At 39.5% G+C, this 26595-nt stretch overlaps 1 protein-coding gene across 1 annotated transcript; it reads right to left on the reverse strand.

Annotated features, from left to right (window-relative positions):
• Positions 1–2635: 2635 nt before the first annotated feature.
• Positions 2636–21953, reverse strand: LOC124060792 (desmoglein-2-like). The gene is made up of 14 exons (XM_046392107.1): positions 21820–21953; positions 18278–18373; positions 16149–16307; positions 15830–15971; positions 14954–15111; positions 12251–12385; positions 11806–11991; positions 10694–11121; positions 10439–10581; positions 9949–10170; positions 8444–8686; positions 6951–7081; positions 6438–6761; positions 2636–5421 (listed from the first exon to the last, which is right to left on the reverse strand). The coding sequence occupies exons 1-14, from the start codon at positions 21862–21864 to the stop codon at positions 4345–4347; spliced, it is 3489 nt and encodes a 1162-aa protein (XP_046248063.1). The 5' UTR covers positions 21865–21953; the 3' UTR covers positions 2636–4344.
• Positions 21954–26595: the final 4642 nt, after the last annotated feature.

The raw sequence follows: 26595 nt of genomic DNA on the forward strand, positions 1-26595 counted from the left end.
AATGTCACAGAAACAATTTGATATCCATCAAAAATAATGCTGCTGCGCTGTTAACCTTATGCACAGCATATACATTAGTTTTGCAGTGGACTTACGGCTCACCCACAAACAAAACTTACTACTGAATTATGGACAGGATCTGAATCAACATCTGGGCCAAATGAATGGTGATACGTTCACTCGCTGTTATACATACAGAAGTGCATCTCCTTGCCATTTTTTTTCTGAAATGCACTCAAGCAGTGGCTCAAGAGAAGGCAAAAAATAAAAATGCAATCACTTGACAATGAACTGGACAGTTCAGAATAATTGCAACCTTGTCATCTATCAGTTGCTGTCTTCAAGGTCAAGCATAATCTGTGAATTTAAACTTTCATGTCAACATAACAGAAATTCAAGAAATGCAGAATCAAGGAAAGTTTGAACAATTAAAAGTTTACGGCACAGTAAGTAAGCTCATTCCGCTGATGAGAACTGCGCAGCTTCAGAGAAAGCTGAAAGAAAGTGAATAGTTGTTTATATAAACCGTATAATAATAGTGGACAGAGCCACCATGATGTCACCTATACGTTATCTACAGCTCAATGTGGACTGCAGCAGAGGAATGGTGTTGTGTGCAAGGGAATATGTGTGTGAAAACATAATGACATATCGTGCAAAACACTGAGGGAGTGGTAAAAAATGCAACTGCAGTCATAAAATCTTATAACTTTGTTGCAACAGTGAACATAAACATTGCCTCTACACAACCCATATTTGACCTGATTATAGCTCTGCCAAGTCCAACTCGTCTGGTTTGTGTGTGTCTTTAAGATTACGGTCTATATTATATCCTACACATGCCAGTCTTCATGTAATTCCCCAACTTCAGCCAGAACAGAGGTCTGATCAGTTGGAGTAAACACCTCAGTGGATCTCTGAAATCCAGTCATCTTCTCCTGTCAGGGTTGTCATTTTGTGATCCCTCAGATTTATCTCATGACTGCTCAGGGTGTCCCAGTGGCAACTTCTAACTTTTAACTTTAAATTATAATATCCAATGATTTGATTCCATTGGTCCATAGTTGCGACTTGCATTTTTGCTACCAATAATGACATATGAGGATCGTTCCACAGGAGAGAAACTTGATAACTGAAGGCTCTTGCTCCCTTTTTTTTTTGAAGACTCTTGGGACCACAAGTAAATCTGCATCCTGGGAGCATAGCAGTAGTAGCATAATATTAGGACTTTCAATTTTGTTCTGCATTTTACATTAGGAAGCCAGTACAGAAAAGCCATGTTTGGGAAAATGTATGAACTGTATGGGTTCTTATCTGATTCTGGATTAGCTGGAGAGTCTTTAGAGACTCTCAGTGGGACAACCTGATAATAGGAAATTATAATAATCCAGCCTGATAGTAAGAGATGCATGGACCAATTTTTTACAGCATCTTTTCAGGACAATATGTATCTGATTTTTGTCGTGTTAAGTAGGTGATAAAAGAAAGTCCTTGAAATTAGTTGAAGGACACCCTGATCGAAGAGCTGATATATCATTAGACAATTTGTTTCTAAGATGTATTAGCACCCATCACAGTAACCTCAGTTTTGTCATAGCAGAAAGGTTCAGGTCATGCAGGGCTTTATGTCTTTGAGATACCTGTATGTCTGAAGTTTAGTTAACTAATGGGTTTCATCTGATTTCACCCTCCCAGGTGGTATGTGACACGAGTGGTTTATTAATATCACCACCTCATCTGTTAGAAAAGATTTCAACAGTAAAGTGGATATGAAATACCCCGTTAGACAATCAACTTTGTTTGTAAAGCACTTATAGAAGTGCTTTCAAATAGATAAAGAAAGAGAATAAAAGCAAGAATAACATTAAGAAACTGAATCATAACGCACAGGGAAAACATAATACTGTAAAAAGTCAGTAAAAACTAAAACTGCAAAAATTGATGGATAAATCCACATTAAACACACTGAATATTCACAAAGTGTTGTGTGTGAGTGTTCCAAAGCATGGGGATATCTTGCCTTGTTGATGTAGAGACCTTCACATGTGTAATTGTAATCTGACATGTGATCTGACAGGGCACCAATGTGTTGTCTGAGATAATATGCAAATCTTTCTTAAATGAATTGAAACTTGAGAGGGTGGATTCTGCAGCATGCCAGTTCTTTCCTGTTGTCTGGCATTCCTTCGGGGTGTGTTCCTACTCAAATCATTTGGCATGTTACAGAGCCAGTTACTGCCACAAAAACAAAAAGCTTATCATTAATGGTGTTTCTAAATCCTAATTTTAAGAACTTTGCCTTGTTCAAAAGTGAGACAACACTTGCAAAACACTCAACATTGATCACAATTTAATCTATAATTATAAATGCCAAAATCATTAATTACATTCTTCAGAAAGATCTTAGGTACCAAAGTTAAGAGGTGTCCTTAATATTAGTAGGGTACTTGTTTTTTTTTAATAAAGCAACATTTGACTATGAAGACATTTCAGCGTAACTTATGTCAGTATGTAATATAAATGTGTACTGTAGCTGCTAAGCCTACACTTAAAGCCACTGAGGGGCTGCATAGACTGGACCAGGCTGTAGCACCGCTTAGCAGTGTCTAGTGAAATAACAGAGTCCGACGCCCACTTCTTGTCTTTGGTGGAATATTTATTGCTCACTGTTAATGCTCGTCAGTGTGTTACATGCAAGAATTCATAACTATTGTCCATAAATCTCCAGCAGCATTTAAATGAATTGTTGAAAAGTCGCGCACAACCCTACTTATGTAATGTATTAGCCTTTCCATGTGTAGAAACAAAAAGATATAAAATGCTTGTTGACCTGAACTGCTGCATACAAAAAGGTTTACCAAAGTAAGCCAACATTACATAAATGCTTCCTGTTAGACATCGCTAAGACAGACATTATGACATTATGTCAAAATTTACTCCAGCACATAAGTATTTGTAATAAATGTAATCAGGGATCTCACAAGCAAAGTACATAGCAAATACCCAATTTAACAACAAACACTTTTTTGTTTGCAAATCATAAAACACAAAATAAAATACTGTAAAAAGTCGATAAAAATTTAAAAAGTGAGGGATAAATCCAAAACACACTGAATGTTCACAAAGTAGGAAGTGCTGCAAAGTATGGAGGTTTTAATTCCAAAGGATCCCTTTTTTCCATCAGCACAGACTTCATCTGTGAGGAGGCATCAAGAGTTAAATGAACATCAAGAGTTAAACATTTAAGAGATTGTGAAACTTGACAGCTCGCCAATGACTTGGTTTATATCCAAATTTTTCTTAAATGAACCGTAATGTGAGAAAATATATTCTGCAGCCTGCCAGCTGGTGTTTGGCATTCCTCCAGAGTGTGTTCTTACTCTGAAAAACCAAAAATCATTTGACATTTTACACAGCCAATTACGGCCAGAAAAACAATGAGTTTATTAGGTAATACATTAGCTGACTGTCATAGGACATAAAATGCTTGTTGACCTGAACTGTTGCATAAAAAAGAGTTTATTAAAGTAAGCAAGCATGAGATAAATGCTTTGCATTAGACATCCCTGAGACAGACATTATGACACCATGTCAAATGTATTCGAGCATAAGTATCTGTTTGCATAATAATAAATGCATGTTTTTACCATTGTATAACCATACACACCATACTACACACAGTTAAAACAGTTTGATAAAACCAAATCTTATAAACATGAGAACTTCGTAAAGGCAGATGGAGAATGTTTAGATCAAGCTGGATTACAAGAAAGCAAAACACAAACAAACATAAGAAAGCAGAACACACACACAAAACAAAAGTATATTAAACATAATCAAATCCATTCCGAATTACATAAATACTGGACCATTACCAAAATTAATAGCAAAAATATTTTTGTAAACCTGGTAAAAGACAGAAAAAACCTTATAGCAAAGGCAGGTAGAAAAGAAAAAGAAAATGTTCCTAAAATTTCCAGCATTTCAGTTTTTTAACCAGTCAGCCTGGTTATTTATTGCCTGGTTAGGTAACACAGAGGCTTAAATGCATATGTTGGTTATTAAGTAGAAACCAGCATATGAGCATGCCTGTACATGTCCTCATCAAACTACTGCAACACACCCTCCACCAATTAACCGACTTGTATGTGTTTCTCATAAATATATTGAGACAGTGCCTTTCCAGAATTTTAATCTGCATTAAAAGAGTCTTTTGTGACTTAAAATTTCAGTGATTTTTAAAAAAAATTAGCGGAGTCACACAAGCATCCCATCACCGTCTGAACCAGGCATGACTAATTGGCATGACTGAAGAGGTTCCCTGTTGTCCTTACAATCTGTCCTTCAGTGAATTTCTCTTGTCTCCTGCACCACCACCTTGTGGTAGTTGGGAGTTGTGTTCACTGTGGTGGTAGATGAACCCACCATGCTGCTCAGAGAGCCAGCAGATGTGCTGCCTTTACTGTAGAGGACTCTTTGAGATCCAGAGATATCACTCTTCTGGGACAGATCTCCTGCCTCCTGGACAAGCTGCCTTCCACTGCTTACAGGCCCTCCGACAACCAGGACTCTCTGAGACCCCGACAGCCCTGACTGTAGAGTTCCCCCTGGTACAACACAGGTCTGGCTCCCCTTTAGCACTTTCATTGATCCTGCAGGAACCTTGCCCTCCACTACCATCATTTTCTGGGAACCAGAGAGGTTGGTAGTTTGGATCAAGTTGGAACTTCCTCCCTGGGCACCACCCGTCTCCACCAGCATCATGGCTGTGCCCTGGGCTTGTCCACTTGACATCACTGGCTGCCCCTGAATGATCATACCTTGGGCAGGTCCAGTCTGGGTGCCGTTAACCAGTACCATGCCCTGCAGGTTGGTGGCTGGTGCCTCAGCCAGCAGCAGAGTGTTTTGAACCTGTGGCTGGACTACGTAATGCATTGGCTGGAGCATAGGGGTGGTAGTGAGGTAGACAGGCTGCTGCTGCTGCTGTAGCAGGAGCACCTGACCTTGATTTGCGGTGGTCATCCCTTGTCTCAAAGTGGCCGTGCTTTCCTTCACTGCCTGAGATCGCTCTGACGTCTCCCTGACCACAGACTGCTCTGATCTGAGTACAGTTGGCTGCAGTTGGGGTGGAGGGGGCAGCTGTTGAGTAGTAGCCACACTTGATACTGAACTCTGAGTGTTGATGGTGGCACTGGGGAGAGGAGTGAACACTTGTTTGACTTCAGTTTGGATCTTCTTGCCTTCGCACACCTCGGCCAGTGTCTTGAACTTTAGACTGAGGTCATCAAGGAACTGAAGGTCGTTGTCAGGCTCCAGGAGGCTGCAGCAGCCCACTGAGCCAGCAGGGGAACCCTGGCCCTCATAGTCATAAACCAGAAGATCGTCCTTCACTTCAAGGTTCTCATTTCCACTGGCCACCTTCTGTTGAAACAGAAAAGGAAATCAACCCCAAAGCTGACTAAGCACTATAATTACATGACATTATTGTCCTCAAATTTATCACCTTAAATTCGTCTAATTAGTCTAAACAAGCACACACAAGTAACCACAAGCAAAAGGTATCCTTGCATAGGACAATTTCGGCTGCGAATGCAACAAGCTATGACTTCCTACATGCTCATGTAATCAGTGCTATGCATATCTAAATGTTTCTTTGTAGCAGTTTACTGATGCATTACTGGGCTGTTGAATTTAAGTGCCTCTTTATCCTATCCTGAGGTCTCCTGTAGTTATGCTTCTGTGGTTATGCTCCTCTCAGGCTGTGTAGCTGCAGATCTTCAACTAAGGGCATTTCTTTAGCACTCCTCTGCAACACTCAGCAGATTGGCTTTAAAAATATGTTTGAGTACAAGTTTGTCCATCATTTAGCTGGTAACCAATGTATTGTAGTTGTTTTGTACATGCAAAACTGACCAATCTTTTGTCTTTAATACTGATTTTAATAAGACAACTACCTAAAACAGCTGCGTCAGCAGTCTTTTATTGTCTATAGGTTTTTGTAGTTACTGTTGTGTGCACTCACAAAGCAGAAGTGTTACACTGTGTTATTACTTGGGTTTACTGTTCTATGTGCTGCTCGTGAATGCAGTAATATCACCCAAATTAAACAAAAAAAATCCCACAAAAAAAACAAATGAAACAATCATTTCAGAATAATTTCTTTCATTTTTGGGTAAAACAATGGTTGTGCCAAAGAATTTGTTTTGCGTTCTTAAAATGTTGTGTTGTTATGTCCATTAACACACAGTAAGATGGTCAGTTTAATTTCAATTTCCTGAGGTTAAATTGGTTCTTAAGAGTAAAAGCTGAACATTTAACATTTGATTTATTTGATAAGCACACAGCATGACTGATTGTTTGAGTACCATCTAAGCACTTACATTTAGCATGGCAAAAGCCGATAGCTAAAGAGTAAAACATTTTCACTGAATCCTCACCTGAGTGTAGTACTGTCGCAGGAAGTGGTCTGACAGAGCCATGCTGTCATAAATTCCTCCACCCACTCCCGATTCTGTGCCCTGAACCCCTGAGTAGAAGCCACTTCCACTCATCTGGTTCATCAATCCCCATGTCCCTTCTTTACGGCCATTTGAAAAGCTTTCTTGGTAGACAGCCCCATTCATCCCATCGAAGGATGTGACGGATTTCTGGGAATCCAAACCTGCCATGGGCGCCATTGCTGAAGTTTTACTAATGGTACCCATACCCATTTTGGCTATATCTCCATCCAGTTGTGTTTGCATGTTCAGTAGTGGCACCTCCTATCATATGACAATGATTCAAATGTTAATACAGAGTCAACAGTTATTCTGCTGCCTAGCAGTGAAAAATCATTTCATGCAGCTTTCAACCACACATCTTCTCAATTGTGAGCCACAATTAAATATAGCAGGATTCTTGTCCTCAACAATGGTGGTCATCTGTTGAAAAGCTAAATATGTTAGTCTCACCGTGTTCTCTCCCTGGCCCTCAGTGTGGTAGTTAATGAGGTTTGATTTGGTGTCGAAAGGCATCTCAGTAAAGTTTCCTGGAAGACCAGCAACTCCCCCACACTGGCAGAAGAGCAGCAACAGGGGAATGACTGTAACAACAACAGCAAAGTTTTAGTCTATCTCCCAAGTAGCTCCCAAAGTGGTGTGGGAACTACAGTAGTAGTCGAGTCCTCAAAATAGAGGGGCAGCTTCAATTTACAAAGTACAATACAATTCTCTTGTAACAGGCAACCACTTGATGTATCTATAACCAGTCTATTTTAAGATTAAAAGTGTAATACAACACAAATAGGAAGGTACTAATGAAAAAACTGTTTTAAATAATAAATACAAAAAACTGAAAATTTGATAAAACAGGTGGGTTGGCAAGACACATATCGCACATATCATTGGTTATGGCAGGCGGGTCAACAGGTGACAAAGCGGTGTTCTAAGTTTGTCAGGATCTGCCAGATCTCCCCTCCTTCTGTGCTCCTCTGTTTCCAGTCACTTGTGTTTCGGTTTGTCCCTGTCATGTGTCTCAACTCCCCTGTCTGTCTTTTTGGCCTGCCCCAAGCTGGGCGTATTCACCTGAGCACTGCCTTCCACCTCTACACCTGCTCACTTCCTGATCACGCTGATATCAACTCCACTCCTGTCTGCTGCATGAAATACCAGTTCACGGTTTCCAGGTTCATCAGATCGGTGTCACTCCAACTGTGGTATCAGTGCTTCAGGCTCTTACTAATCTTGTGAAATTGTGATCGCTCCACCGTGACTCATGCCCAACTCTTCCCTGCATTCCTCATGTCTCCTGGTGTCCTGCTCTGCAGACCATCGAGTTTTGTGTATTTTTCCCCCTGATCACTACTCACCTGCCACCCAAGTTCTCGAAGTATTGATTAGCTCTTATAAGGACTTAGGTGGGTAGTGTTTTACTTCCTACCTTCCTACCTTCCTTCCTCCCACTACTTCCTGAGGTTCATCTTGATGTTCTGCCAATTTAAAGTCACACCTTACTTGGTCACAGGTACATACTCCAGATTAGATTTTTTTCTTCCCTGCATATTTAAGTATTTAAGCCAAGTATTCAGAAATCTATTCATTTTTACACCTTTGTTCACACTTCACATGGCATTGTATTATTCTTGGGATTGTACATATAATGTAATTGTCTTCAATAACCTTTATATACATTGGGAAATATTTACATCTTCAGAATTTTCATTGTGTCAGTGCCTGACAAATGAATCTTATTATTAAGTTAATATTCAACAAAGTCCTTAATTCTTATTTTCTAAAATAAAAAAAGTCAAAAAAACAAAAAACATGTATTGGCTGCAAGCTAGTTTTGCTCTTAGTTTTGAATCATTTGCTCTGGCCTCAGCTTTGGCCTAACTAGATTTGAACCTGTCTTCATCAATGTTTGATCACATGACCCTTCATCATAACCAGCATCGCATCATACTTACGTAGTAAGAGCAGCAGGCCTAGTATTAACAGTCCGATGCCTGCAGGTCCGAACTGTATCCCTTTGCTGGGCTGACCACTGCTGCCTCGTTTTCCACACTGCACTCCATCCTCACAGGTGCAAACTTGGACCTTCACCTTCTGTGGTTCTGGACAGGAATGTCCCTGCTCATCCTTCACCAAAAATTCCACCTCATACACACCAGGCCACATGGATTCCTGGGCCCTCAGGATCGCTGCAGTGTCTGCCAGCAACAAGACAAACAAATGAGAAGAATAGGAAATTGTTGTGGCAAATTTTCCAAAAATATACTCTATGCTATAAATATACCAGTATGTATTGAAAAACCAGAATTTATTATTGAATAACCAGAATGTATTCCATATCAACTTATGTACCCAGAGGGTTTCACTCCAAGTTCAGCACACTGAGACTGTACACTAAGTGGAATGACAGAAGTCGAGGACTAGTGAGTGTCAAGATGATGAACCATCATGGAGTGACAAGCCCAAGAAGGCTGGACTGAAGGACAGCACAGAAGAACTGATCATGGCAGCACAAGAACAAGCACTCAGTACAAGATCAATAGAGGCTGGGGTCTACCACACCAGACAGGACCCAAAGTGCAGGCTGTGCAATGATGCTGTGACAATTCAGCACATAACAGCAAAGTGTAAGATGATGGCAGAAACAGCGTACATGGAACGCTGTAACCAACTGGCTGGCATAGTATACAGGAACATCTGCAGTCAGTATGGGCTGGAAGTCCCAAGGTCAGAATAAAAGACGCTTCCCAAGGTGGTTGAGAATGACCAAGCTGGGATCCTCTGGGACTTCCAGATTCAGACTAACAAAATGGTGACGGTGAACCAGCTGGACATTGTGGTGGTTGACAAACAGCAGTGGTGATAGATGTTGAAATCCCAAGGGACAGCAACATCAAGAAGAAGAAACAAAAGAAGCTCGAAAAATACCAAGGGCTGAAAGGAGATAGAGAAGATGTGTCGAGTAAAGGTAACAGTGGTGCCAGTGGTAATCGGAGTACTGGGGACTGTGACCCTGAAATTGGACGAGTGGCTACAGCACATACATGGAGATTTCCCCAGTCGAACACGCCTAAGACATGTAAAAGAATGACACCAAAATTGACCAATTTAGGATAAAAAAAGGGATGCACGGCCATTCTGTCTTAACTTGAAATTCAGGAGCCTTTTGTAAAAGAATAAACTCAATTGCACTGAACACTGGAACATAACCACAGTGAAAAAGTTATTGTTGTTGTACTTATGTTATTGCCTTTAAGGTCAAACCCTGTTCTTAATTTTATTCATGAAGCTTAAAGCCACTCATGCAGAATGAAACAAAATAATAAAAACTTTTCAATTTGCTAAGCCTTATCCTTAGTTTATGTCAATATTGAGCCTTTTCCAACTTTATATCAATTGTGTATTTCTATCTATATTCCATATACCACAATTATTAAATAATTTACAGTATTCTCCTTACCATTGAGATGCTCCACTTGCCATTTGCCCTCAGTGCCCTCTGGGATGATTACAAAGTCAAAAGGAGGTCCGTTAGGGAAAACATCCTCATCTTTAGCATTCACAATAACAGAATCATGCGTGGTACACATAGTCTGGATGTTGCTGGTCAGGGTGGGGCAGTGGTCATTAAAATCTTCCACCTGGATAGCAATGGTGCCGGTGGCCGTTTTAGCAGGCTGGTCTGTGTTGGAAACACAAACAGCAATAAGAACAGATCATTCAGCATTTCCTTTTTGCCTCACTTCCCTCAGGACATTTGCCCTGGGGGCTGATGGTCTCCAGAGGTTAAAACTTACATACATATATATATACATGCCACTAGATGCCACTATAGAAGTTAAGACTTTTAAGCTTGAGGTGTAGTACCTTTTCACAGCTACTTTCCACTGAGAGTATTAGTCTGATGTGTAAAATATCTGAGTCTGCACTAAACACAGAGAAGAGTGTACCTTCAGTGATGCACAGCACTTGAGCAAAATATGTCCCATTGACCAGAAATTTAGATTCTCTATCAGGCATCTTGTTCAGTTTGATCTCAGCTGTCTTTGGGTCGATGGTTAGCCAGTTGTCAGGGTCTGAGCCCTTGACATACCTGCAGCAGAAAAAAGCTGTGTCAGTTGTTATTACTGATTGTAGAAAATTAAGCTGACATTGTAATTATAACTGCAGACACTTCATGTGTATGTGCTTGTGTATGTACTGACCTGACATTCTCAGCTGGTTTCCCAGTGTCTCCATCTATTGCAGGGTAGCGGGCAATAACATCATTAATGTTGAAGGAGTTGCCTCCCTCTGAGATGGGAACAGCTTTGACTTTGGGGTCAAAGGCTGGCCCCTCAGGCTGATTCTTTACATTGATTTTGACTGGATAGGTTTTAAATGTCGTCCCACTTTGCCATGATGATCCTCCAGACCAACTTCCCGTACCAGTACCACCACCTGTTCCTCCTCCTCCCCCTCCTCCCCCTCCCCCTCCCCCTCCTCCTCCTCCTCCTCCTCCTCCTCCCCCTCCTCCGCCTCCTCCAAAACTTATACTAGTTCCAGAACTTGCCCCAGATCCATCATATGGTGGAGCCTTGTTTCTAACAGATATTCCTAGGTCAAGGTCCTTCACGTCCTCATAATTTACAGCCTGTGAAATGTCACACACAAACACAATGGTCACAGATTATTATTATAACAATAACAACACATATCACGATTTGTCAACTCAGGCTCATTATATTGAATAAAATAAGGACTGAACAGCAGGTGCTGTTTTGTGTACATCGATAATGTTAAAGATGGATGTCTGATGGATATGTCATTGTCATTTTTTCTAGATGTAGAAAACATAGTTAATCAGGAGTGTCAGGAAGGACTTGATTTTATGTTAGTGTTTAAGTTTGTTTTAAAGACATCTCAAGGTCATGGTTTTTGTCATGATTAAATATAAAATATACTGTCAAGAAGTTCCACACCTCAAAGTCCCCCCCGAGGACTGTCACCTCATGTGGTGGAATGGTATGCTTACTCTCATGATCCTAACTGCTAGGTTCAGTGAAGGCAAATTTTTCACTGGCAAAATGTCAGAGAAGTTAGGAAATCAATTTGGAGTGGCAACTTCTTGAAACAGAATAGAAAGACTGGTCCTACACCCAAAGCATCTAGTGAGGCTAAGCCCACAGGTATGAGAAGGAGCTGCTGCTTTGTGGAACAACATAAGAAGAATTTTTAACACATTTATCTCACAAAGGACTGGGATACTAAGACATGCATTATATTGCTTCTCATTAAATACTCCCAAACCCCGGTTGTGCTGCTCATTCACAAGTACCTTGTCAAGCATTAGGATGCCCTCATTGGTCTTGGGGTCTGTTTTAATGCTGAAGTATCCTGCCTCATTGCCTTTGACAATGTCAAACACAGCTTCCCAGTTGTCTGTTCCCTCCAGGTCCAGGTCTTCTGCTTTGAGTCTCATCACCTCCACACCTTGTGTATTCTCATCAATGTTGCCCTCATACTGCAAGTAAAACACATTATGAGACGAACGTAACAAGGTTTTCTACACTACCTATTTGACGACACATTCGTGATGAACATTTCTTCTTTACTGAGTGATCTGTGAGCATGTCAACATTTTAATATATTCCTTATTTCCTCAAACAAAAACAGTGAAATCATACAGCTCTGAAAATCCTCAAGGACATTGTTTTTCTTGTACAAATATACAATTGATATACCAATATGTTGATATAGGAGAGTGCAAAAAATAAAACTACCGCTTCTTTTTCCAGTGTAGGAAGGTTGTCATTTACATCCAGGACCTTAATGGTAACAGTGCTGGTTGCAGCGTTTCCCCCGGGACTGCCATTCAAGTCTTGACCTCTCACTGTCAGAGTGTACTGATCTGCTTTCTAAAAAGTAGGAAAATACCATAAATACCAGCAATAACGGTAATTTTCAGAAATTATAGGAATGAAACTTGTCATTTTCTGGTAGGGTCATAAATATTTTGGAAATAAGGTGGGAAGAAAAGACATCCATCCATTTTCTATACCGCTTATCCGTCAGGGTGGCGGGGGAGCTGGAGCCTATCCCAGCTGACTACGGGCGAGAGGCGGGGTTCACCCTGGACTGGTCACCAGTCAATCGCAGGGCCAACACACAAAGACAGACAACCACACACTCTCACACTCACACCTAGGGACAATGTAGAGTAGCCAATTAACCTAATGTGCATGTTTTTGGTATTGTGGGAGGAAGCCGGAGTACCCGGAGAAAACCCACGCATGCACAGGGAGAACATGCAAACTCCACATAGAAGGGCCCAGGTTCGAATCCCAGGGGAATCCCAGATTCCCCTGGAACCCTCTTGCTATGAGGCGACAGTGCTAACCACTGCACCACCGTGCCGCCCCAAGAAAAGACATATGTTGGAAAATTTCACTAAGAGTATGACAATGCACCTTGACGTCTGTGGGGCTAATCTTATCTAGAGTAGTGTACATGGTCATACACACAAATTAAGTGCTCTGTTTGAACTTGTGTGTATGTTTTAGTCAGGGATGTTAATGTCAAAGGATTTCATACCAATCATGCAACAGTTGGTGTTGTATTTGAAGGAGTCTTTGCACATAAAGATGTTGCCCTGATGGGTATCCAAGACATCTTATGGATAATTCCTTGTAAAAGGTATTAATCAATAAAGCAAGATCACCAAGCAATAGCACATGTCTATGTGAAGAAACTAGCATGCTATGAGTTTTTATTTGGAGTATTATCACGATACTAATACTCCAAATAAAAACGCTTAAACTATTTGAGTCAACCATGCTGTAATTTCTCTGCACTAGAAGATGAAGTAAGGGAAAGAAATCTTCAACAGCTGAAGTTGGGAAACATTTTGAATATTAATGAAGATCCAAGCTGGGTTTGGCTGCTGGCATCCTTGCACTGAGGATTAATGATGAATGGCTAATCAAGCAAACTAGCTAACGGAGGTCATGTCACGTTAACACATAACATACAGTGGCTTGTATTCAGACCCCTGGAACTTTTCCACATTTTGTCACGTCACAGCCACAACAATAAATCAATTTTATCAGCATTTTATGTGAAAGATCAACAGACAATTGTGAAGTAGAAAGAAAATTGTACCTGATTTCCAAATTTTTTTACAAATGAAAAACTGACCATTCTAACACAGACTATGTTTTGTTTTAAACCATTCCATTGTAGCTCTGGCTTTATGTTTAGGGCCGTTGTCCTGCTGGAAGGTGAACCTCTGCCTCAGTCTCAAGTCTTTTGTAGACACCAACAGGTTTTCTTCGAAGATTGCCCTGTATTTGGCTCCATCCATCTTCCCATCCAGCATGATGGTGCCACCAGCATGTTTGACAGTGGGGATGGTGTGTTCAGAGTGATGTGCAGTGTTAGTTTTCCGCCACACATAGCGTTTTGCTTTTAGGCCAAAAAGTTCAGTTTTGGGCTCATCAGACCAGAACACCTTCTTCCACATGTCTGGAAATGGGACTTCTTATGACTTTCTTTCAACAATGGCTTTCTTCTTGCCACTCTTCCATAAAGGCCAGATTTGTGTAGTGCACGACTAATAGTTGTCCTGTGGACAGATTCCCCCTCCTGAGCAGTGGGTCTTTGTAGCTCCTCCAGAGTTACCATGGGCCTCTTGGCTGCATCTCTGATCAGTGCTCTCCTTGTTCGGCCTGTTAGTTTAGGTGGACAGCCATATCTTGGTAGGTGTGTAGTTGTGCCATACTCTTTCCATTTCCGGATGATGAATTGAACAGTTGTCCGTGAGATGTTCAAAGCTTGGGAAATCATTTTATAACCTAACCCTACTTTTCTACAACTTTATCTCTGTTTGGTGTGTTCCTTGGACTTCACCAGCATTCTCTTAACAAACTTCTGTGGCCTTCACAGAATAGCTGCATTTATACTGAGATTAGAATACACACATGTGGACTTTATTTAATCGTTAGGTAAGCATTTGATCATTCAGCAATGATCAGGCAACTTCTGACAGCAATTGGTTGCACTCAGGAAAAAGGGGGCTGAATAGTTTTGCACGCATGCATATTTTTCCTTCTACTTCACAATTGTGTGCCGCTTGGTGTTGGTCTTTCACATAAAACACCACTAAAATTTATTTATGTTCATGGTTGTGGCATCACAAAATGTGGAAAACTTCCAGGGGTACGAATGCTTTTGCAAGCCCTGTATAACTCATGCTACAGTGTGTTTGTGACAGGTTAAGTCATCTTGGTTTTTGTTAAGTTGTCATCCCAAAGACAATATAAACTTTCCATAAAAAATACACACAAAAAAGACAGATTAAAGGGGTTCCTTCTTGACTAAATCTGATTGGTGATTGGATTAGCTGGCATTGACCAGATGATGAAGTGAAAAATGTAATTCCTCCGGAATTTAGATCAGATCTTTGGATCTGTTGTTGTAGTCCATACCTCTCTGTCCAATAAATTGTTGACAAAGATGGTTCCATCTGAAGAAATGCCAAACATGCCATTGGGTGGATTCTGATTTACGATGGAATAGGCAATCTGAGAGTTCTCATTCCCTGGTTCATCAGCATCAGTTGCAGTTATTTTCATAATAGAAGTCCCTGAAAAAAAAAAAGAAATAATAATAAGTTATTTTTAGTTTTATTTTTGATTACATGGAGTATTCAGTGCATTTCTTTCCTAATGAAATCTTTGCAAAGTCAATGTTGTGCATTGTTTGCATGCATACTTAGTTGGGAGCAGAATTTTTCACTCCCTTAGCTGAACAGAAGTTACAATCATATTGGTATCAAGTGTTTCATATATCATTCACAATTACTGATTCATTCATAGCTGTGTAGCTGCATCATATTAATACAGGTGTACAATGTGGACAGTAGCTGACACTAGGGCTGTCATAATATCAGATTTACACTACAAGATTATAATGGCCAGACAAGTTCACAAGAACAATATTGTTGCTCTAAGTATAGAAAGTTTGACAATAAAGAATAAATTACACTGAAAATATGAGTGTAGGGAGGTGAAAGACAGTCTGAAACCATAACTGTACAAAAACATATGAAACAACAGCAACAGCTCATCAACAAAAGATCCACAAAGTCTAACAGCTGTGCTGGATGATTTCTATGATGCTGTCATATGCATTATTATTACTTGCACTATTATTAGCATGATATCAATAATTCATTTTTAAATATCTTTAATAAAAGCATATTGCATTGCCCATACTTTTGCCTTGTTCCATTTATCATTTTAGACATTAAGGATTGCTTTGTCAACACATATCAGGACAAACAATTGAACAGAAACACTAACCTGGAGGAGTGAGCTCCTGCACCTCACCGGGCATGATATTTCCAAACACTGGAGGGTTGTCATTCTGATCTACAACCTTAAATCGTATATCAACGTTTTCTTCTGCCAGCCTACCATCTCTGTACCTAGCAACACCTGACAGCTGGAACAGAAAAGTCAAATACTGTTATTTTTGCCATCTGTCAGTTGAATTTACAAACATAAGTGTCCTGCAAAATAAATAAAAACAAAAATCTCAAAATGAAATATGAAAAGCTGCAATTACTTCAGCAAAGAAAATTAACATAAAAGTCAAAACAACAGATCACGTGTCACTTACGTTGTACAAAGCAATGGACTCCCTGTCAAGCACCTGAGTCACACGAATTACTCCAGTTACAGGGTCAACCACAAACACATTGAAGGGATACTGGTTTGCACCAATCCCCTCTAAAGAGTAGATGATATTCCCTGTGCCATCATCGAAATCAGAGTGAATCTGAAACACAAAGAAGAGCAGATTATGCTAAACACAGTCTCCTTTACATTAATTTCAGCACACCAGAAGGAAACAACAAAATAAATTTTCACCAGAATAACAAAAGCAACTACAATGGCACCGGTGTAAAACTATTTATTTCATATAGGAAAAAAACAAAAAGTCTTAACCATCATTTCATGTTGAATGCTGTTGAATAAAGTCAACATACAACTGAGCACTGTCCTTCAGGCGTTTTACTTGTCTGTACTTCTGCTCTACTTTGGAGGCCTCCACTCTGCAGATAAATGCTTGTCTAATAGAAAGGTAGGCAGTTCCCCTTAGTTGAAGATGGTGAAATTGTTCCAGTGGCACCCTCTGGTGACTGATGTTTTCCTTATTTCTTTCTTTCTTGAAATTGTGGTTTGTGTTTTCTATTGGCCATGTCATATACAGTACATGTTCAGGTCTTTTTTGTCCTACTTAGGGTGAGGCATAGTGTGTTTACAGGATGGTTTGCTGACTGTTTGCTAACAATGATATGACCAGTAGTATGACTAAACTGATTTCGGTCAATGGGTAAGTCTTTTGATGCATTCAGCAAATTAACTTTGGTGATTTTGAAAGAAGAGGGTGGAAAATCTCATATCTTCAAGAGTGAACCCTTGATTACCTTGTTGTCTTCTTTATTTAGTCATAACATGTTATCTAATCTTCATCAAATTCACAGCTATAGACAAGCACATATAATTATTCATGTATTTCCTGAACACACTCAATAAACATTCACAGTGCTGGTGGAAACATTAAGTAAATCTTTGGATATAATACCACCTTTGGCAGGAATGACCTTGAATAGCTGTGGATAGCTCTGGATCAGACATGCACACCAGTCAGAAGGAATTTTGGCCCATCGGGTTTTATAGATGGCTGCTGTGAATGGTTCACTTGAGGTCCGTCCACAGCATTTCTATTTGGCTGACGTCTTGACTTCGATTGGGCTGGCTACTAATGATTGTAAGTTGTCCAGGAGACATCAAAGCGGCACCAAATCATAATGCTTCCTCCACTATAATTTACTGTCAGGATGATGTTTGGATAACAATATGCTATGCCCTTCTTACACCAGGTGCAGTACTGTGTTTTCTTCCCACACAACCAGTCTCACAAAACCCACAAAACATGTTCTCCCAGTACTTCTGTGGAGTAGCTAGGTGCTTCTTGGCAAATGCATAAAGCATGCATTATTACAGATGCATTAATATGTACTTCACTTCACTTACTTCACACATATATTTACCACATTTCATGCTGCATGGACTATTACATCATAATATGAGTTCTTACTACAGCTGATTGAGATCTGTATACTTTCTATATAGTAAGTATCTTACTAGCTAAGAGCATTAATTAGTCACATGTATAATATTATTTGACTGTTGATATAGTGCGTCTGAAAGCATCATGTGTTTATGATTGTAGCCATTAAGTACATCTTATGATACACTTTAATACATAAGATACGTGGTCTTAATAGAAGGTGTTACTGATAGTTCAGGTTTTGCTTTCTGTTGCATATTTGCATTCAGAGTTAATCCTTCTGCCATTTTTTTGTGTCTCCTATGCAAAAAGAAATACAAAAGAGGCAACAAATATGATTTACAGGACCTAAAAGGTGGTGTTACAGTCAATAAAATGTTTATGTTTGTATGTCCTATCAGTTTTAAAATTAAGAAATGTTCTTGTTTCAGTGACACTGAGCAGCTGTTACAGTGGGGAACCTGTAGGTACCCACCGACCACATATCCCCTGTGTGTGCTGAAAGATAACATTGTACTGCTTCTTTACTTGTTTACTTGATTTATTTGTTTTTTTTTTGTGGTTATTAGCTAAAGGTTCATTTTCAGAACTATTTATTCTGGGTGTGGAATGTGAAGTGAATCGGAGTCAAAGTAAGAGAATAGAGTTCAAGACAAAGGCCAGTGACTCACCTTGGCAACAGATTCATCTTGAGTATAGTCTACATTTTCCTCCAGTGGTTTCCTCGGGGGAATCCAGACAGCCTTCACCACAGCAACAGCCTGGAGCTGGAATGCAGTTCATGTATTACAGTTGCAGCAATGGCCAAAAAGTCAATACAGAACATGCATTCAGGAGAACGTTGGAAAACTGTCAACAGTTATGATCAGACAAGCTTACCGCATGAGTGTGTACTGTCAGTTACTGAAAGTACGGCAGCTCAGTCTCACAGCAACAACATTCCTGTTTGCACTGGCTGGCAAATTTCATCTTTTGTAAGAAAGTCATACCTTCTCAAACAGTCAAAACCAAAAGTAATAAACACTGAAAGGGAAGCCACTCCACAACTCCAGCAATTAGAGTTAATGATCAGATAAGGTTATTAAAACCATTTCACATTTACTGTTCCACATTCTTTGTCAGTTTATATCTCTATCAGGTGTAAACCTCAAACGGATAATTTGTTTGTGTGACCTTGTGGCCACAGCTTATCTCATATGGTACTGGACCCATCAACCTAATATTTTTTGTGCACGTTTATAACTGTATGCTCAATGACCTCTAACGGCTGCAGTGACAACTTATTGTATTAACTGCTCTGTTTTATACAGCCAGTGGCTGGCCAGTAGGACCTGCAATCACTGATCACTAAATACTTCAGTTTGGAATATTGTTTCCACTAAGGAAAAGGACAATGAGTGTTGACATTTTCACTTTGAAATTGACATTTGCATTGCTGGTATTTTTTCTCCCCTTCATTTCACTCTTCCCATAGCTTATCCTGTACCCCCCCTGTTCCCCATGCCCATCCCCACACTGAGTGCACTCTTCTAGTTTGAAATGACATATTTCACATTAAGAACATTTCATTTTCTGGGATTTTAAAGGGAAAATGCACCCAGAAAAAGAACTCACATTGTTCCATCAGACCATCTGACTCACTGAGGTAGAACAGAAAGAGAACTGTGTCCAAAAGAATGAAAGGTGTCCCATTTTAACAACAACAGAACAAATAGCCAGCCAGATGCCAGTTGAGTACAGTCTGTACTTTGACAGACAGTTCTGAGAAAAGTTAAGCCAGCCGAATGTTGACCTGCCAGTTTGAGAGAGATGACCTGATGATTGAGCTGCTGCTTTGTCTTGTGTCTATTGCTGCATGGTGAAAGAATACCACAGAAACTGTGGCATAATGCTCAACAAACAGCATGAGAAGAGTTGCAAGCATGAGCTGCTAGAGCCGTTCGACACTTTGAAAATAATGACAGCCCTTTTATCAAACACTAAGCCATATTTGTAATCAGGCCTCAATTCAAGAATGGTACAACATCAAACTTTTACAACTATTCAGAAATGCCAAAATAGATACCGTCATTGTAAGCACAGCAGGGAATCCTGCTGGAGAGCAGACTAAGTGTGAACAGAGTGAGCCTTGATTAGCTACTTTCTTTAGCATTTATATTACAAATTAAACCACATATAAACAACCTACTTTCTGAGTTGCTGAGTTGTATTTACAATGAACTGCTATCAGTGGTGGAGCTGCAGCATTTTGGCCTCAGATTGTTAACATTTTTACCGCTACTCTACCAAGCAAGAGATATCAGAGCAAAAGTCATTTTAATTCCCTATTACTAGGGTGTTGATGAGAATGTTTTACCACTGGAATGCTTTGAATTACTTCAAGACACTAAGATACTGGGAAGGTCTGTGTGTAAAAGAATCCATCTGTCGGCTAATGTGTAGCTGCTTGTGTATAGAGGACAGGCTGACACACCCTACCCCTCCTAGGAGATTTAGCTAAGCCTCTTCAGCAAATATATGGGCATGTCGGGTTAACAGAAAAGGTATGATGAGAAAATTAGAAGGGAGTGGCCTCACATCTTCTGGTGAGAAAGAAAAACCCAGTCAGACTCATCAGGGAACATCACATGTTTGAAAAAAAGTGCTGAGCATAAAGAACATAGCCTTCTGAATCATCACCAATAATAGAAACTATTTGTCTTCACTATTCATCTGAGAGGCTGTTCGTGCCAGCTAGTAAACAGCTCTGAGTCTGTCAGTTCACACGTGACATTTTAATGCATCTTCACATGACTCTCACTTCCCAACTCTGTACAAAGCTAATGTGCACATAGCTGGGAAAAACAGGTACATATTTTACTCAAAGAAAGAAATACTCACACTAACAGCTGCCAGTTTTAAAAAAGTTTTTTTTCTTCTAACATAACAATTCACAAAATTACAAAAGGGAGTCTGGGGACTTAATCCATGAGCAAAAAAGAAGTAGTATTTAATGGTTACTGTTTACTCTATTTGTAAAATTTAACGTTAACTTTTAATAAAATGTTCTCTCTTTTCATAAATTTTATGTAAATGTTGAAATCAGCTGGAACAGTGTATTCAAACAGCTGCTAAATGTTGTCAGGTAACTCAAGATGCACTTCAGACACTGAGTAGCAGAAAAACTGGTATAATGATACTGTGACAAGCTGACGCCTATTGAATTTAATGCTGAGTTTCCGATCAGGCTTGAACGATTTAGAAATTGCTGTCATTTTGCAAAAATGTTATGAAATTTCTCTCGCTCAAAGTTGTGGGATTTTTAAGGGAGTCTGGGGATATACTAGATTAGTGGTGTAACCAGCTGAAGCATCTACTACTTGACAGTGAGCAAAATGGAAGTCAGACAGGATGTTTTGTGCATATGAATATCCAGTCTGCATGCTGTCGGGGTTCCTCAGAATGGCCCGGGACACATTTGTGTACACGCTGCTAAATGAATGTGGTCATATGCTAGACAATATAGACAATATATTATGAAGCCCTATTCAAAGTCCATGTTAAAAAGTGCTTCAAAAAGGCAGCGAAATAAAACAGATGAGACATGACATGACATTACGAGATTTAGAAGAGAGAAACAATAGAAGATGCAAGAAAAAGCCCAAACAAAATTAGAAATCGGATAAAAACATCAAAACTCAAGTAAAATCAGGGAAAAAAAAAAACAATAAGGTGATCCACAAACACACTGACCAGATAATCACTGATGTGAGAAGGCAGTGTGTGAAAGTTCAGCCCTCATCTGTGTTGCCATAGCAGCCAGCTCTTGTCAAACTGAACAAGATTATTAGCCTATGTAGCGAACACACCTGAACAAACGCAGCAGTTCATCATGATTTGTACAGGGTTTTAATCCTTTTGAAATTGCAACCATAGAAATAATGATTTAAAAGATGATATGTTCCCTGCCAGTGTGTTGGTTAAAACAGTCTATTTGTCTACAGGCAGCCAAGATAACAAGTATCAGCCTTACAGTTGTACCAGAAATTAGTTCACTTCACAGATTTGTGTCCATTACAACCATGAAATTTAAAAAGAGTGACAGTTCCATGTTTTAGCTCAGACCTGAAACAGACTATTTGTCACCACTGAGAATTAACAAGACAGTACAGTAAAACTGTTCAGTCAATAGCAGAAGAACACTGCAGAAACAAGAAACCCCTTCCGTACTCACCGTGAACAGTAACAACACGACCACGGGCCGAAAAACCCGAATCATGACTAGAAGAAAGTCCTAGTATCTGTAGTGTGAAGTGCTAGAGTCCTTATGGAGAGCTGGGAGAGGTTCTGACAGACTGTGAGCTGATGGAGGAGAAGAGGAGGTTTATGAAAGAGGAGGAGTGCTCCACCACACACACTTTCACACACACACTCTCTCTCTCTCACACACACACCTTACCAGTGTGTAATAGGGCTGGGTATCATTTAAAAACTGACAATCCCAGTAAAAAATACCAGTATCCTTAAAGTGATAGTGATGCCAACAGAGTACTTCATTTGACATCCATCATATGAATGGAAGCATTCTGTTATGTAAAATGCCAACACATCTCCCCATCAAAGTGATTTTAACACAGTGCATTGAAAGAATTTGAATTAATCAACTCAGTCAAATACTCCACAGACTGTTTGGGTGGTAAACAAACAAGTTGGAGCAGGTACAACAAAATACTGGGAAAGTTGGAGAATGTTCGAAAACCAGCAGGGGTGTGCTGTCTCTATGAATGGTTTTTAGCCCCAAGATGAATGAAACTATGGGAGGAACTCTCAGAAGAAGAGGTACAAAGAGGTTAAACACTGTGGAAACTTACTCTGTGAACCTAACTTTTCTGCTGGAAGGTTTTCTTCAACAAACCCTGATTTTCCCTCCGGTCCTCCGCGTTACAGACCCAGACACGCTGTTTTATTTTCTTATTGATTGATTGATCGGTCTGTATCAAGACACAAGACAGCTATCAGTTTGTTGGAGCAGCTTCACAAAAATGTTTATTGCACATCATATGTATTCTTTTATGTATATATATTCATCATATGTATTGTATTGTATGAAGCTAAAGACTCAATGAATAATTATCTTAATCACTCTCAATGAGACTACTGACAGAACTTAATTCCTACAATACAGAAAATTTTATTTTTGATCTCATATTTCTGAGTGAGGGGGATCGTGTTGCAGCTGCAGAATGTAGTGGGAAATTGAATTTTTTAAAAGTCTGCTTATAGCCTGAACATGTTTTAACAGCATTTCAGTGACTGTGTTCACATTTACTACAATAAAAAAAATAAAATACAGTCAAGTTCCAAACAGATGTCAAACAGATGTCTAGATCAACCACATTATTTTGGATCAGAAACTACTTTATTTTTACTTGCTATCTGATGTGTCAGCCAGATTCCACCATTATCATCCGCTGAGGAAATAAAAGTCTGGTAAATGACAAATTAATGGACAACCCTGAAACAAGAACACGACTATTGTGTTAACATACACACATGATCGTACTTTGTAAACCTGCTGGCAGTAAAGACAGTTTGTTTGCAAATGATTACTGTTTTTATCTGCATTTCACACAGGTTCCAACTATTTTGAAATTGTGGCTGTAGTTTGTGAGATGCTTGTTCTAGTTTACAACAGTTATGTAACTGTATAAACTGCATAAATTCAATAACAGAAGGAAGTTCAAAATGCTAATAAAATAAATTATATTCCTGACGTGGAAATACTGAGTAAAGCTGAAGAATGAAAAACAGAGACATCAGTCATGATCAGTCACTAATCCCGTCCTCTGTCCTCCTCCCTCTGCTGCTGACGTGAGTCACTGTCTGCAGGTAGAGAGGAGGAGGTGCTGTTTTCTCAGCTAGCAGCTGAGTTTATAAAGATATGACAAAGTATGACAGGATACAAGGCAAACTAAACAGTCAGACTGCAGACATACAGAGAGCTTTTGTTTAAGGTTGTTTGTAGCAGCTCTACCACTCTGTGCTAGATACACAGTGTGTAAAACGATGGTGTTGAATGCGATACTGCAGGTAGAGACTAAAATATCATTTTCTACATACATACTTGTTGAACAGGTGTACTAATAAAGTACTGGCTTTCTAGTCTTTTTGTTTGTTTGTTTTTTGCTAATACTCACTGGACCTGGTTTACTGTCTTGTCCACAGCCTCTCTAATCTGCTGCTCTCTGGCTTCTCTTTGTGTGTATGAGGACGAGCTCAGCAGAAGAGAGGCTGCAGTGTGTAATTACGCCCAAATGTTAATAAGTACTGATAAACTAAATACTATTGTCTTTCATAATTTAGTAGCCTCAGTTTGGTAACAAATGTGAATGCGAATGCAAATGGAGCTCTGCATTTCTTTGAAAACAGCTCACGTGTCACTCTGAGGATTAAGCAGATCTGAACATTTCCATATTTTGCCATGTTCATGTCCCTGCAAGCCTCTGCAGCCACATACACCTCTAGAAACAAGGCCAAAAGGTGTTCCCAACATTGTGAGAGTATAAAATGTCGATATGATTATATGCCCTAATTGCCAGCTTCAGAAAACGTGTTGAAGGAGTCACACCCAGAGAAAACTATGAGTAACTCTGAATTCCATCCTCATAAACATTGCTCTGTTAGGGTAACTCCTTTTACAACTCAGCTTTCATTGATCTGCAGACATCGAGAGTCTACACAAACACATCCTGATGACATGTTTGTCATGATATTGTTGCTTTCATATGGGTTTGTTGGCTGCAGCTGCATTTTATGTTATATATACAGTAAATCTTTAGTATCCTTCCTGATGTTTAATTCTGTTGTTAAAGTGGCAGATGGTTTAATATCACTGTCCTAATGTTCATTGCTGTTTTTCTGAGTTCTGCCCTATTTATTTTAAGGCTTTACTGTGAAAGGCAATTTATAGATGAGGATCAGATATTTGCACTGCCTGCAAATGTTTGTCTGCAAAATAACAAATTTATCATTGTTATTATTGTTGGTTTGGGCATCATGGTTCTGATCTGGTGATGTTGTTTCAGCAGTGTATACCTTGATATGTTGATGGACTTTATTTTGTGGCCTAAATGTGTTCTTTAATTTTAGTTTTTAAGTATTATCATCCAACTTTATCATTATCAGTCGGCCTGCTGTCTTAAACTGAGATTCTTACAGTTTCTTTGGACACTAGCTTGACTGCCGGCAGTAACCATGTTGCTATTGCTAATGCTAACTAATGTTAATGCTAGCAGCAACAAAACAAACATCTAGCTACAAGGAAACCGGACACATTTATGTCTTCTGGCTGTTTAGCATTAGCAGTTTGATTATCTTTAAACTAGAAACTCTGATCTATGTCCTATTAGAAAAGTCTTAGCCTTTTTTTTCTCTCATATTTGTTCTTGCACAAAGCAGTAACAAATTAAGACATTTTTGCATGGGATTAACAAAATGTGTTGACAGCAAAGTCTGTTCTTAGGCATTTGTTCATGTTAATGAACTGCATTTAATGTTAAATTGGCTGCATGTGTCAGGCTGTTTGTTAATTAGCATATGGAAAGACCCCAATATTGTATAACAAGACCTGAAGACATCTGTAAACATCAGTGAAGATGATTGCTTTGTTTCATTTGGTTGGTTTGGTTTCATTTTGCATTTGACCTATTAAAATAATAAATGAATAAATAATTTTCCATACCACCATATTAAATCATCGGTATATGAGGAAATGAAACAAGAAGCAGTACTTGCATCTTTCAGAAAGTGCCCAGAGCATCAAGACAACTGACTGAGCAGAAATCATATCCTACAAAATCAACAAGATATTTGAGTGTGTCATCAATGCCATGCTGAAAGAAGTAATGAAACTTAACAAAATCAGAAATAAAAACCCTTTGTCAAATAAATGTCAATGTCACATCTTTTCTGTTTGAGTGCAGATTTTGATCACTGAACAATCTAACAAAAGTGATCAGCTTAACTGTGTGTGTGTGTGTGTGTGTGTGTGTGTGTGTGTGTGTGTGTGTGTGTGTGTGTGTGTGTGTGTGTGTGTGTGTAGGGACAATGTGTCAGAAAGGGTGGGCGTCGGTGACGCAGAGAAAGGCTGAACCCCGATGCAGAGTCAAAAAGGCGCAGGCAGGTGAGGCAGAGGTCCGAGCAAAAGTCTTTATTTTATGATAACAAAACCCAACTCAAAAAAGCACACACTTACTGTGTCCTAGGATATATGAAAAACTGTGGCTTAACTCCTGGCAAAAACAAGGCAAGGCATGGCAAGGCAAAACTAAACAAAAGTTCCTGGCTTGACATGGGTAAAAAAAAAAAACGCAGACGCTCTGACAAAGGTGACTGGGAAGACAAGGACTAAATAGACATGACAACGAGACACAGGTGACACACATCAGGAGGGAGAAAGCAATCAGGAAAACCAAAAGCAAAGTTACAAGAAAACAGGACACACAGGGGAAGTGACGCTTTTCAAAATAAAAGCGGACATGACAAAAACCTTGAACATAATACATGGAAACACAGGACACACATGGAACATGACACATGGACTCAAAAATCAAAAACAAAGCATAACCAAAAACCAGGCATGACACAATGTTGTGGTTATTTAGGTTTGACCTAATTTTCTTTAACATTAACATATTAACATTGAACTTTAAATGAATAAATTCACTTTAACCATAAGTGAATGCCTGTCTGTTCACTCTTGTTTCTGTCTCTCTCCCTCTTTGTATTCTTTGAGTCCTTGGTCCATAAAGTTGTCTTTCTTTTGCATAGTAGAGTTTAAACAGGTAATCCAGTTGTCCTTTTTGGTTAGCTTTTTCGAAGATGGGCTCGAATAAACAATATAGCATAGAGAGCGAAAACCGCCTTGTTCCCCTTGGATCCGAGGTTTGACTATCGGCCGGATTCTTCTCTCCAGTACCCTGGAATAGACCTTCCCGGGGAGGCTGAGGAG

This window comes from Scatophagus argus, chromosome 6 (assembly GCF_020382885.2).
Source record: "Scatophagus argus isolate fScaArg1 chromosome 6, fScaArg1.pri, whole genome shotgun sequence".
NCBI lineage: Eukaryota > Metazoa > Chordata > Actinopteri > Scatophagidae > Scatophagus > Scatophagus argus.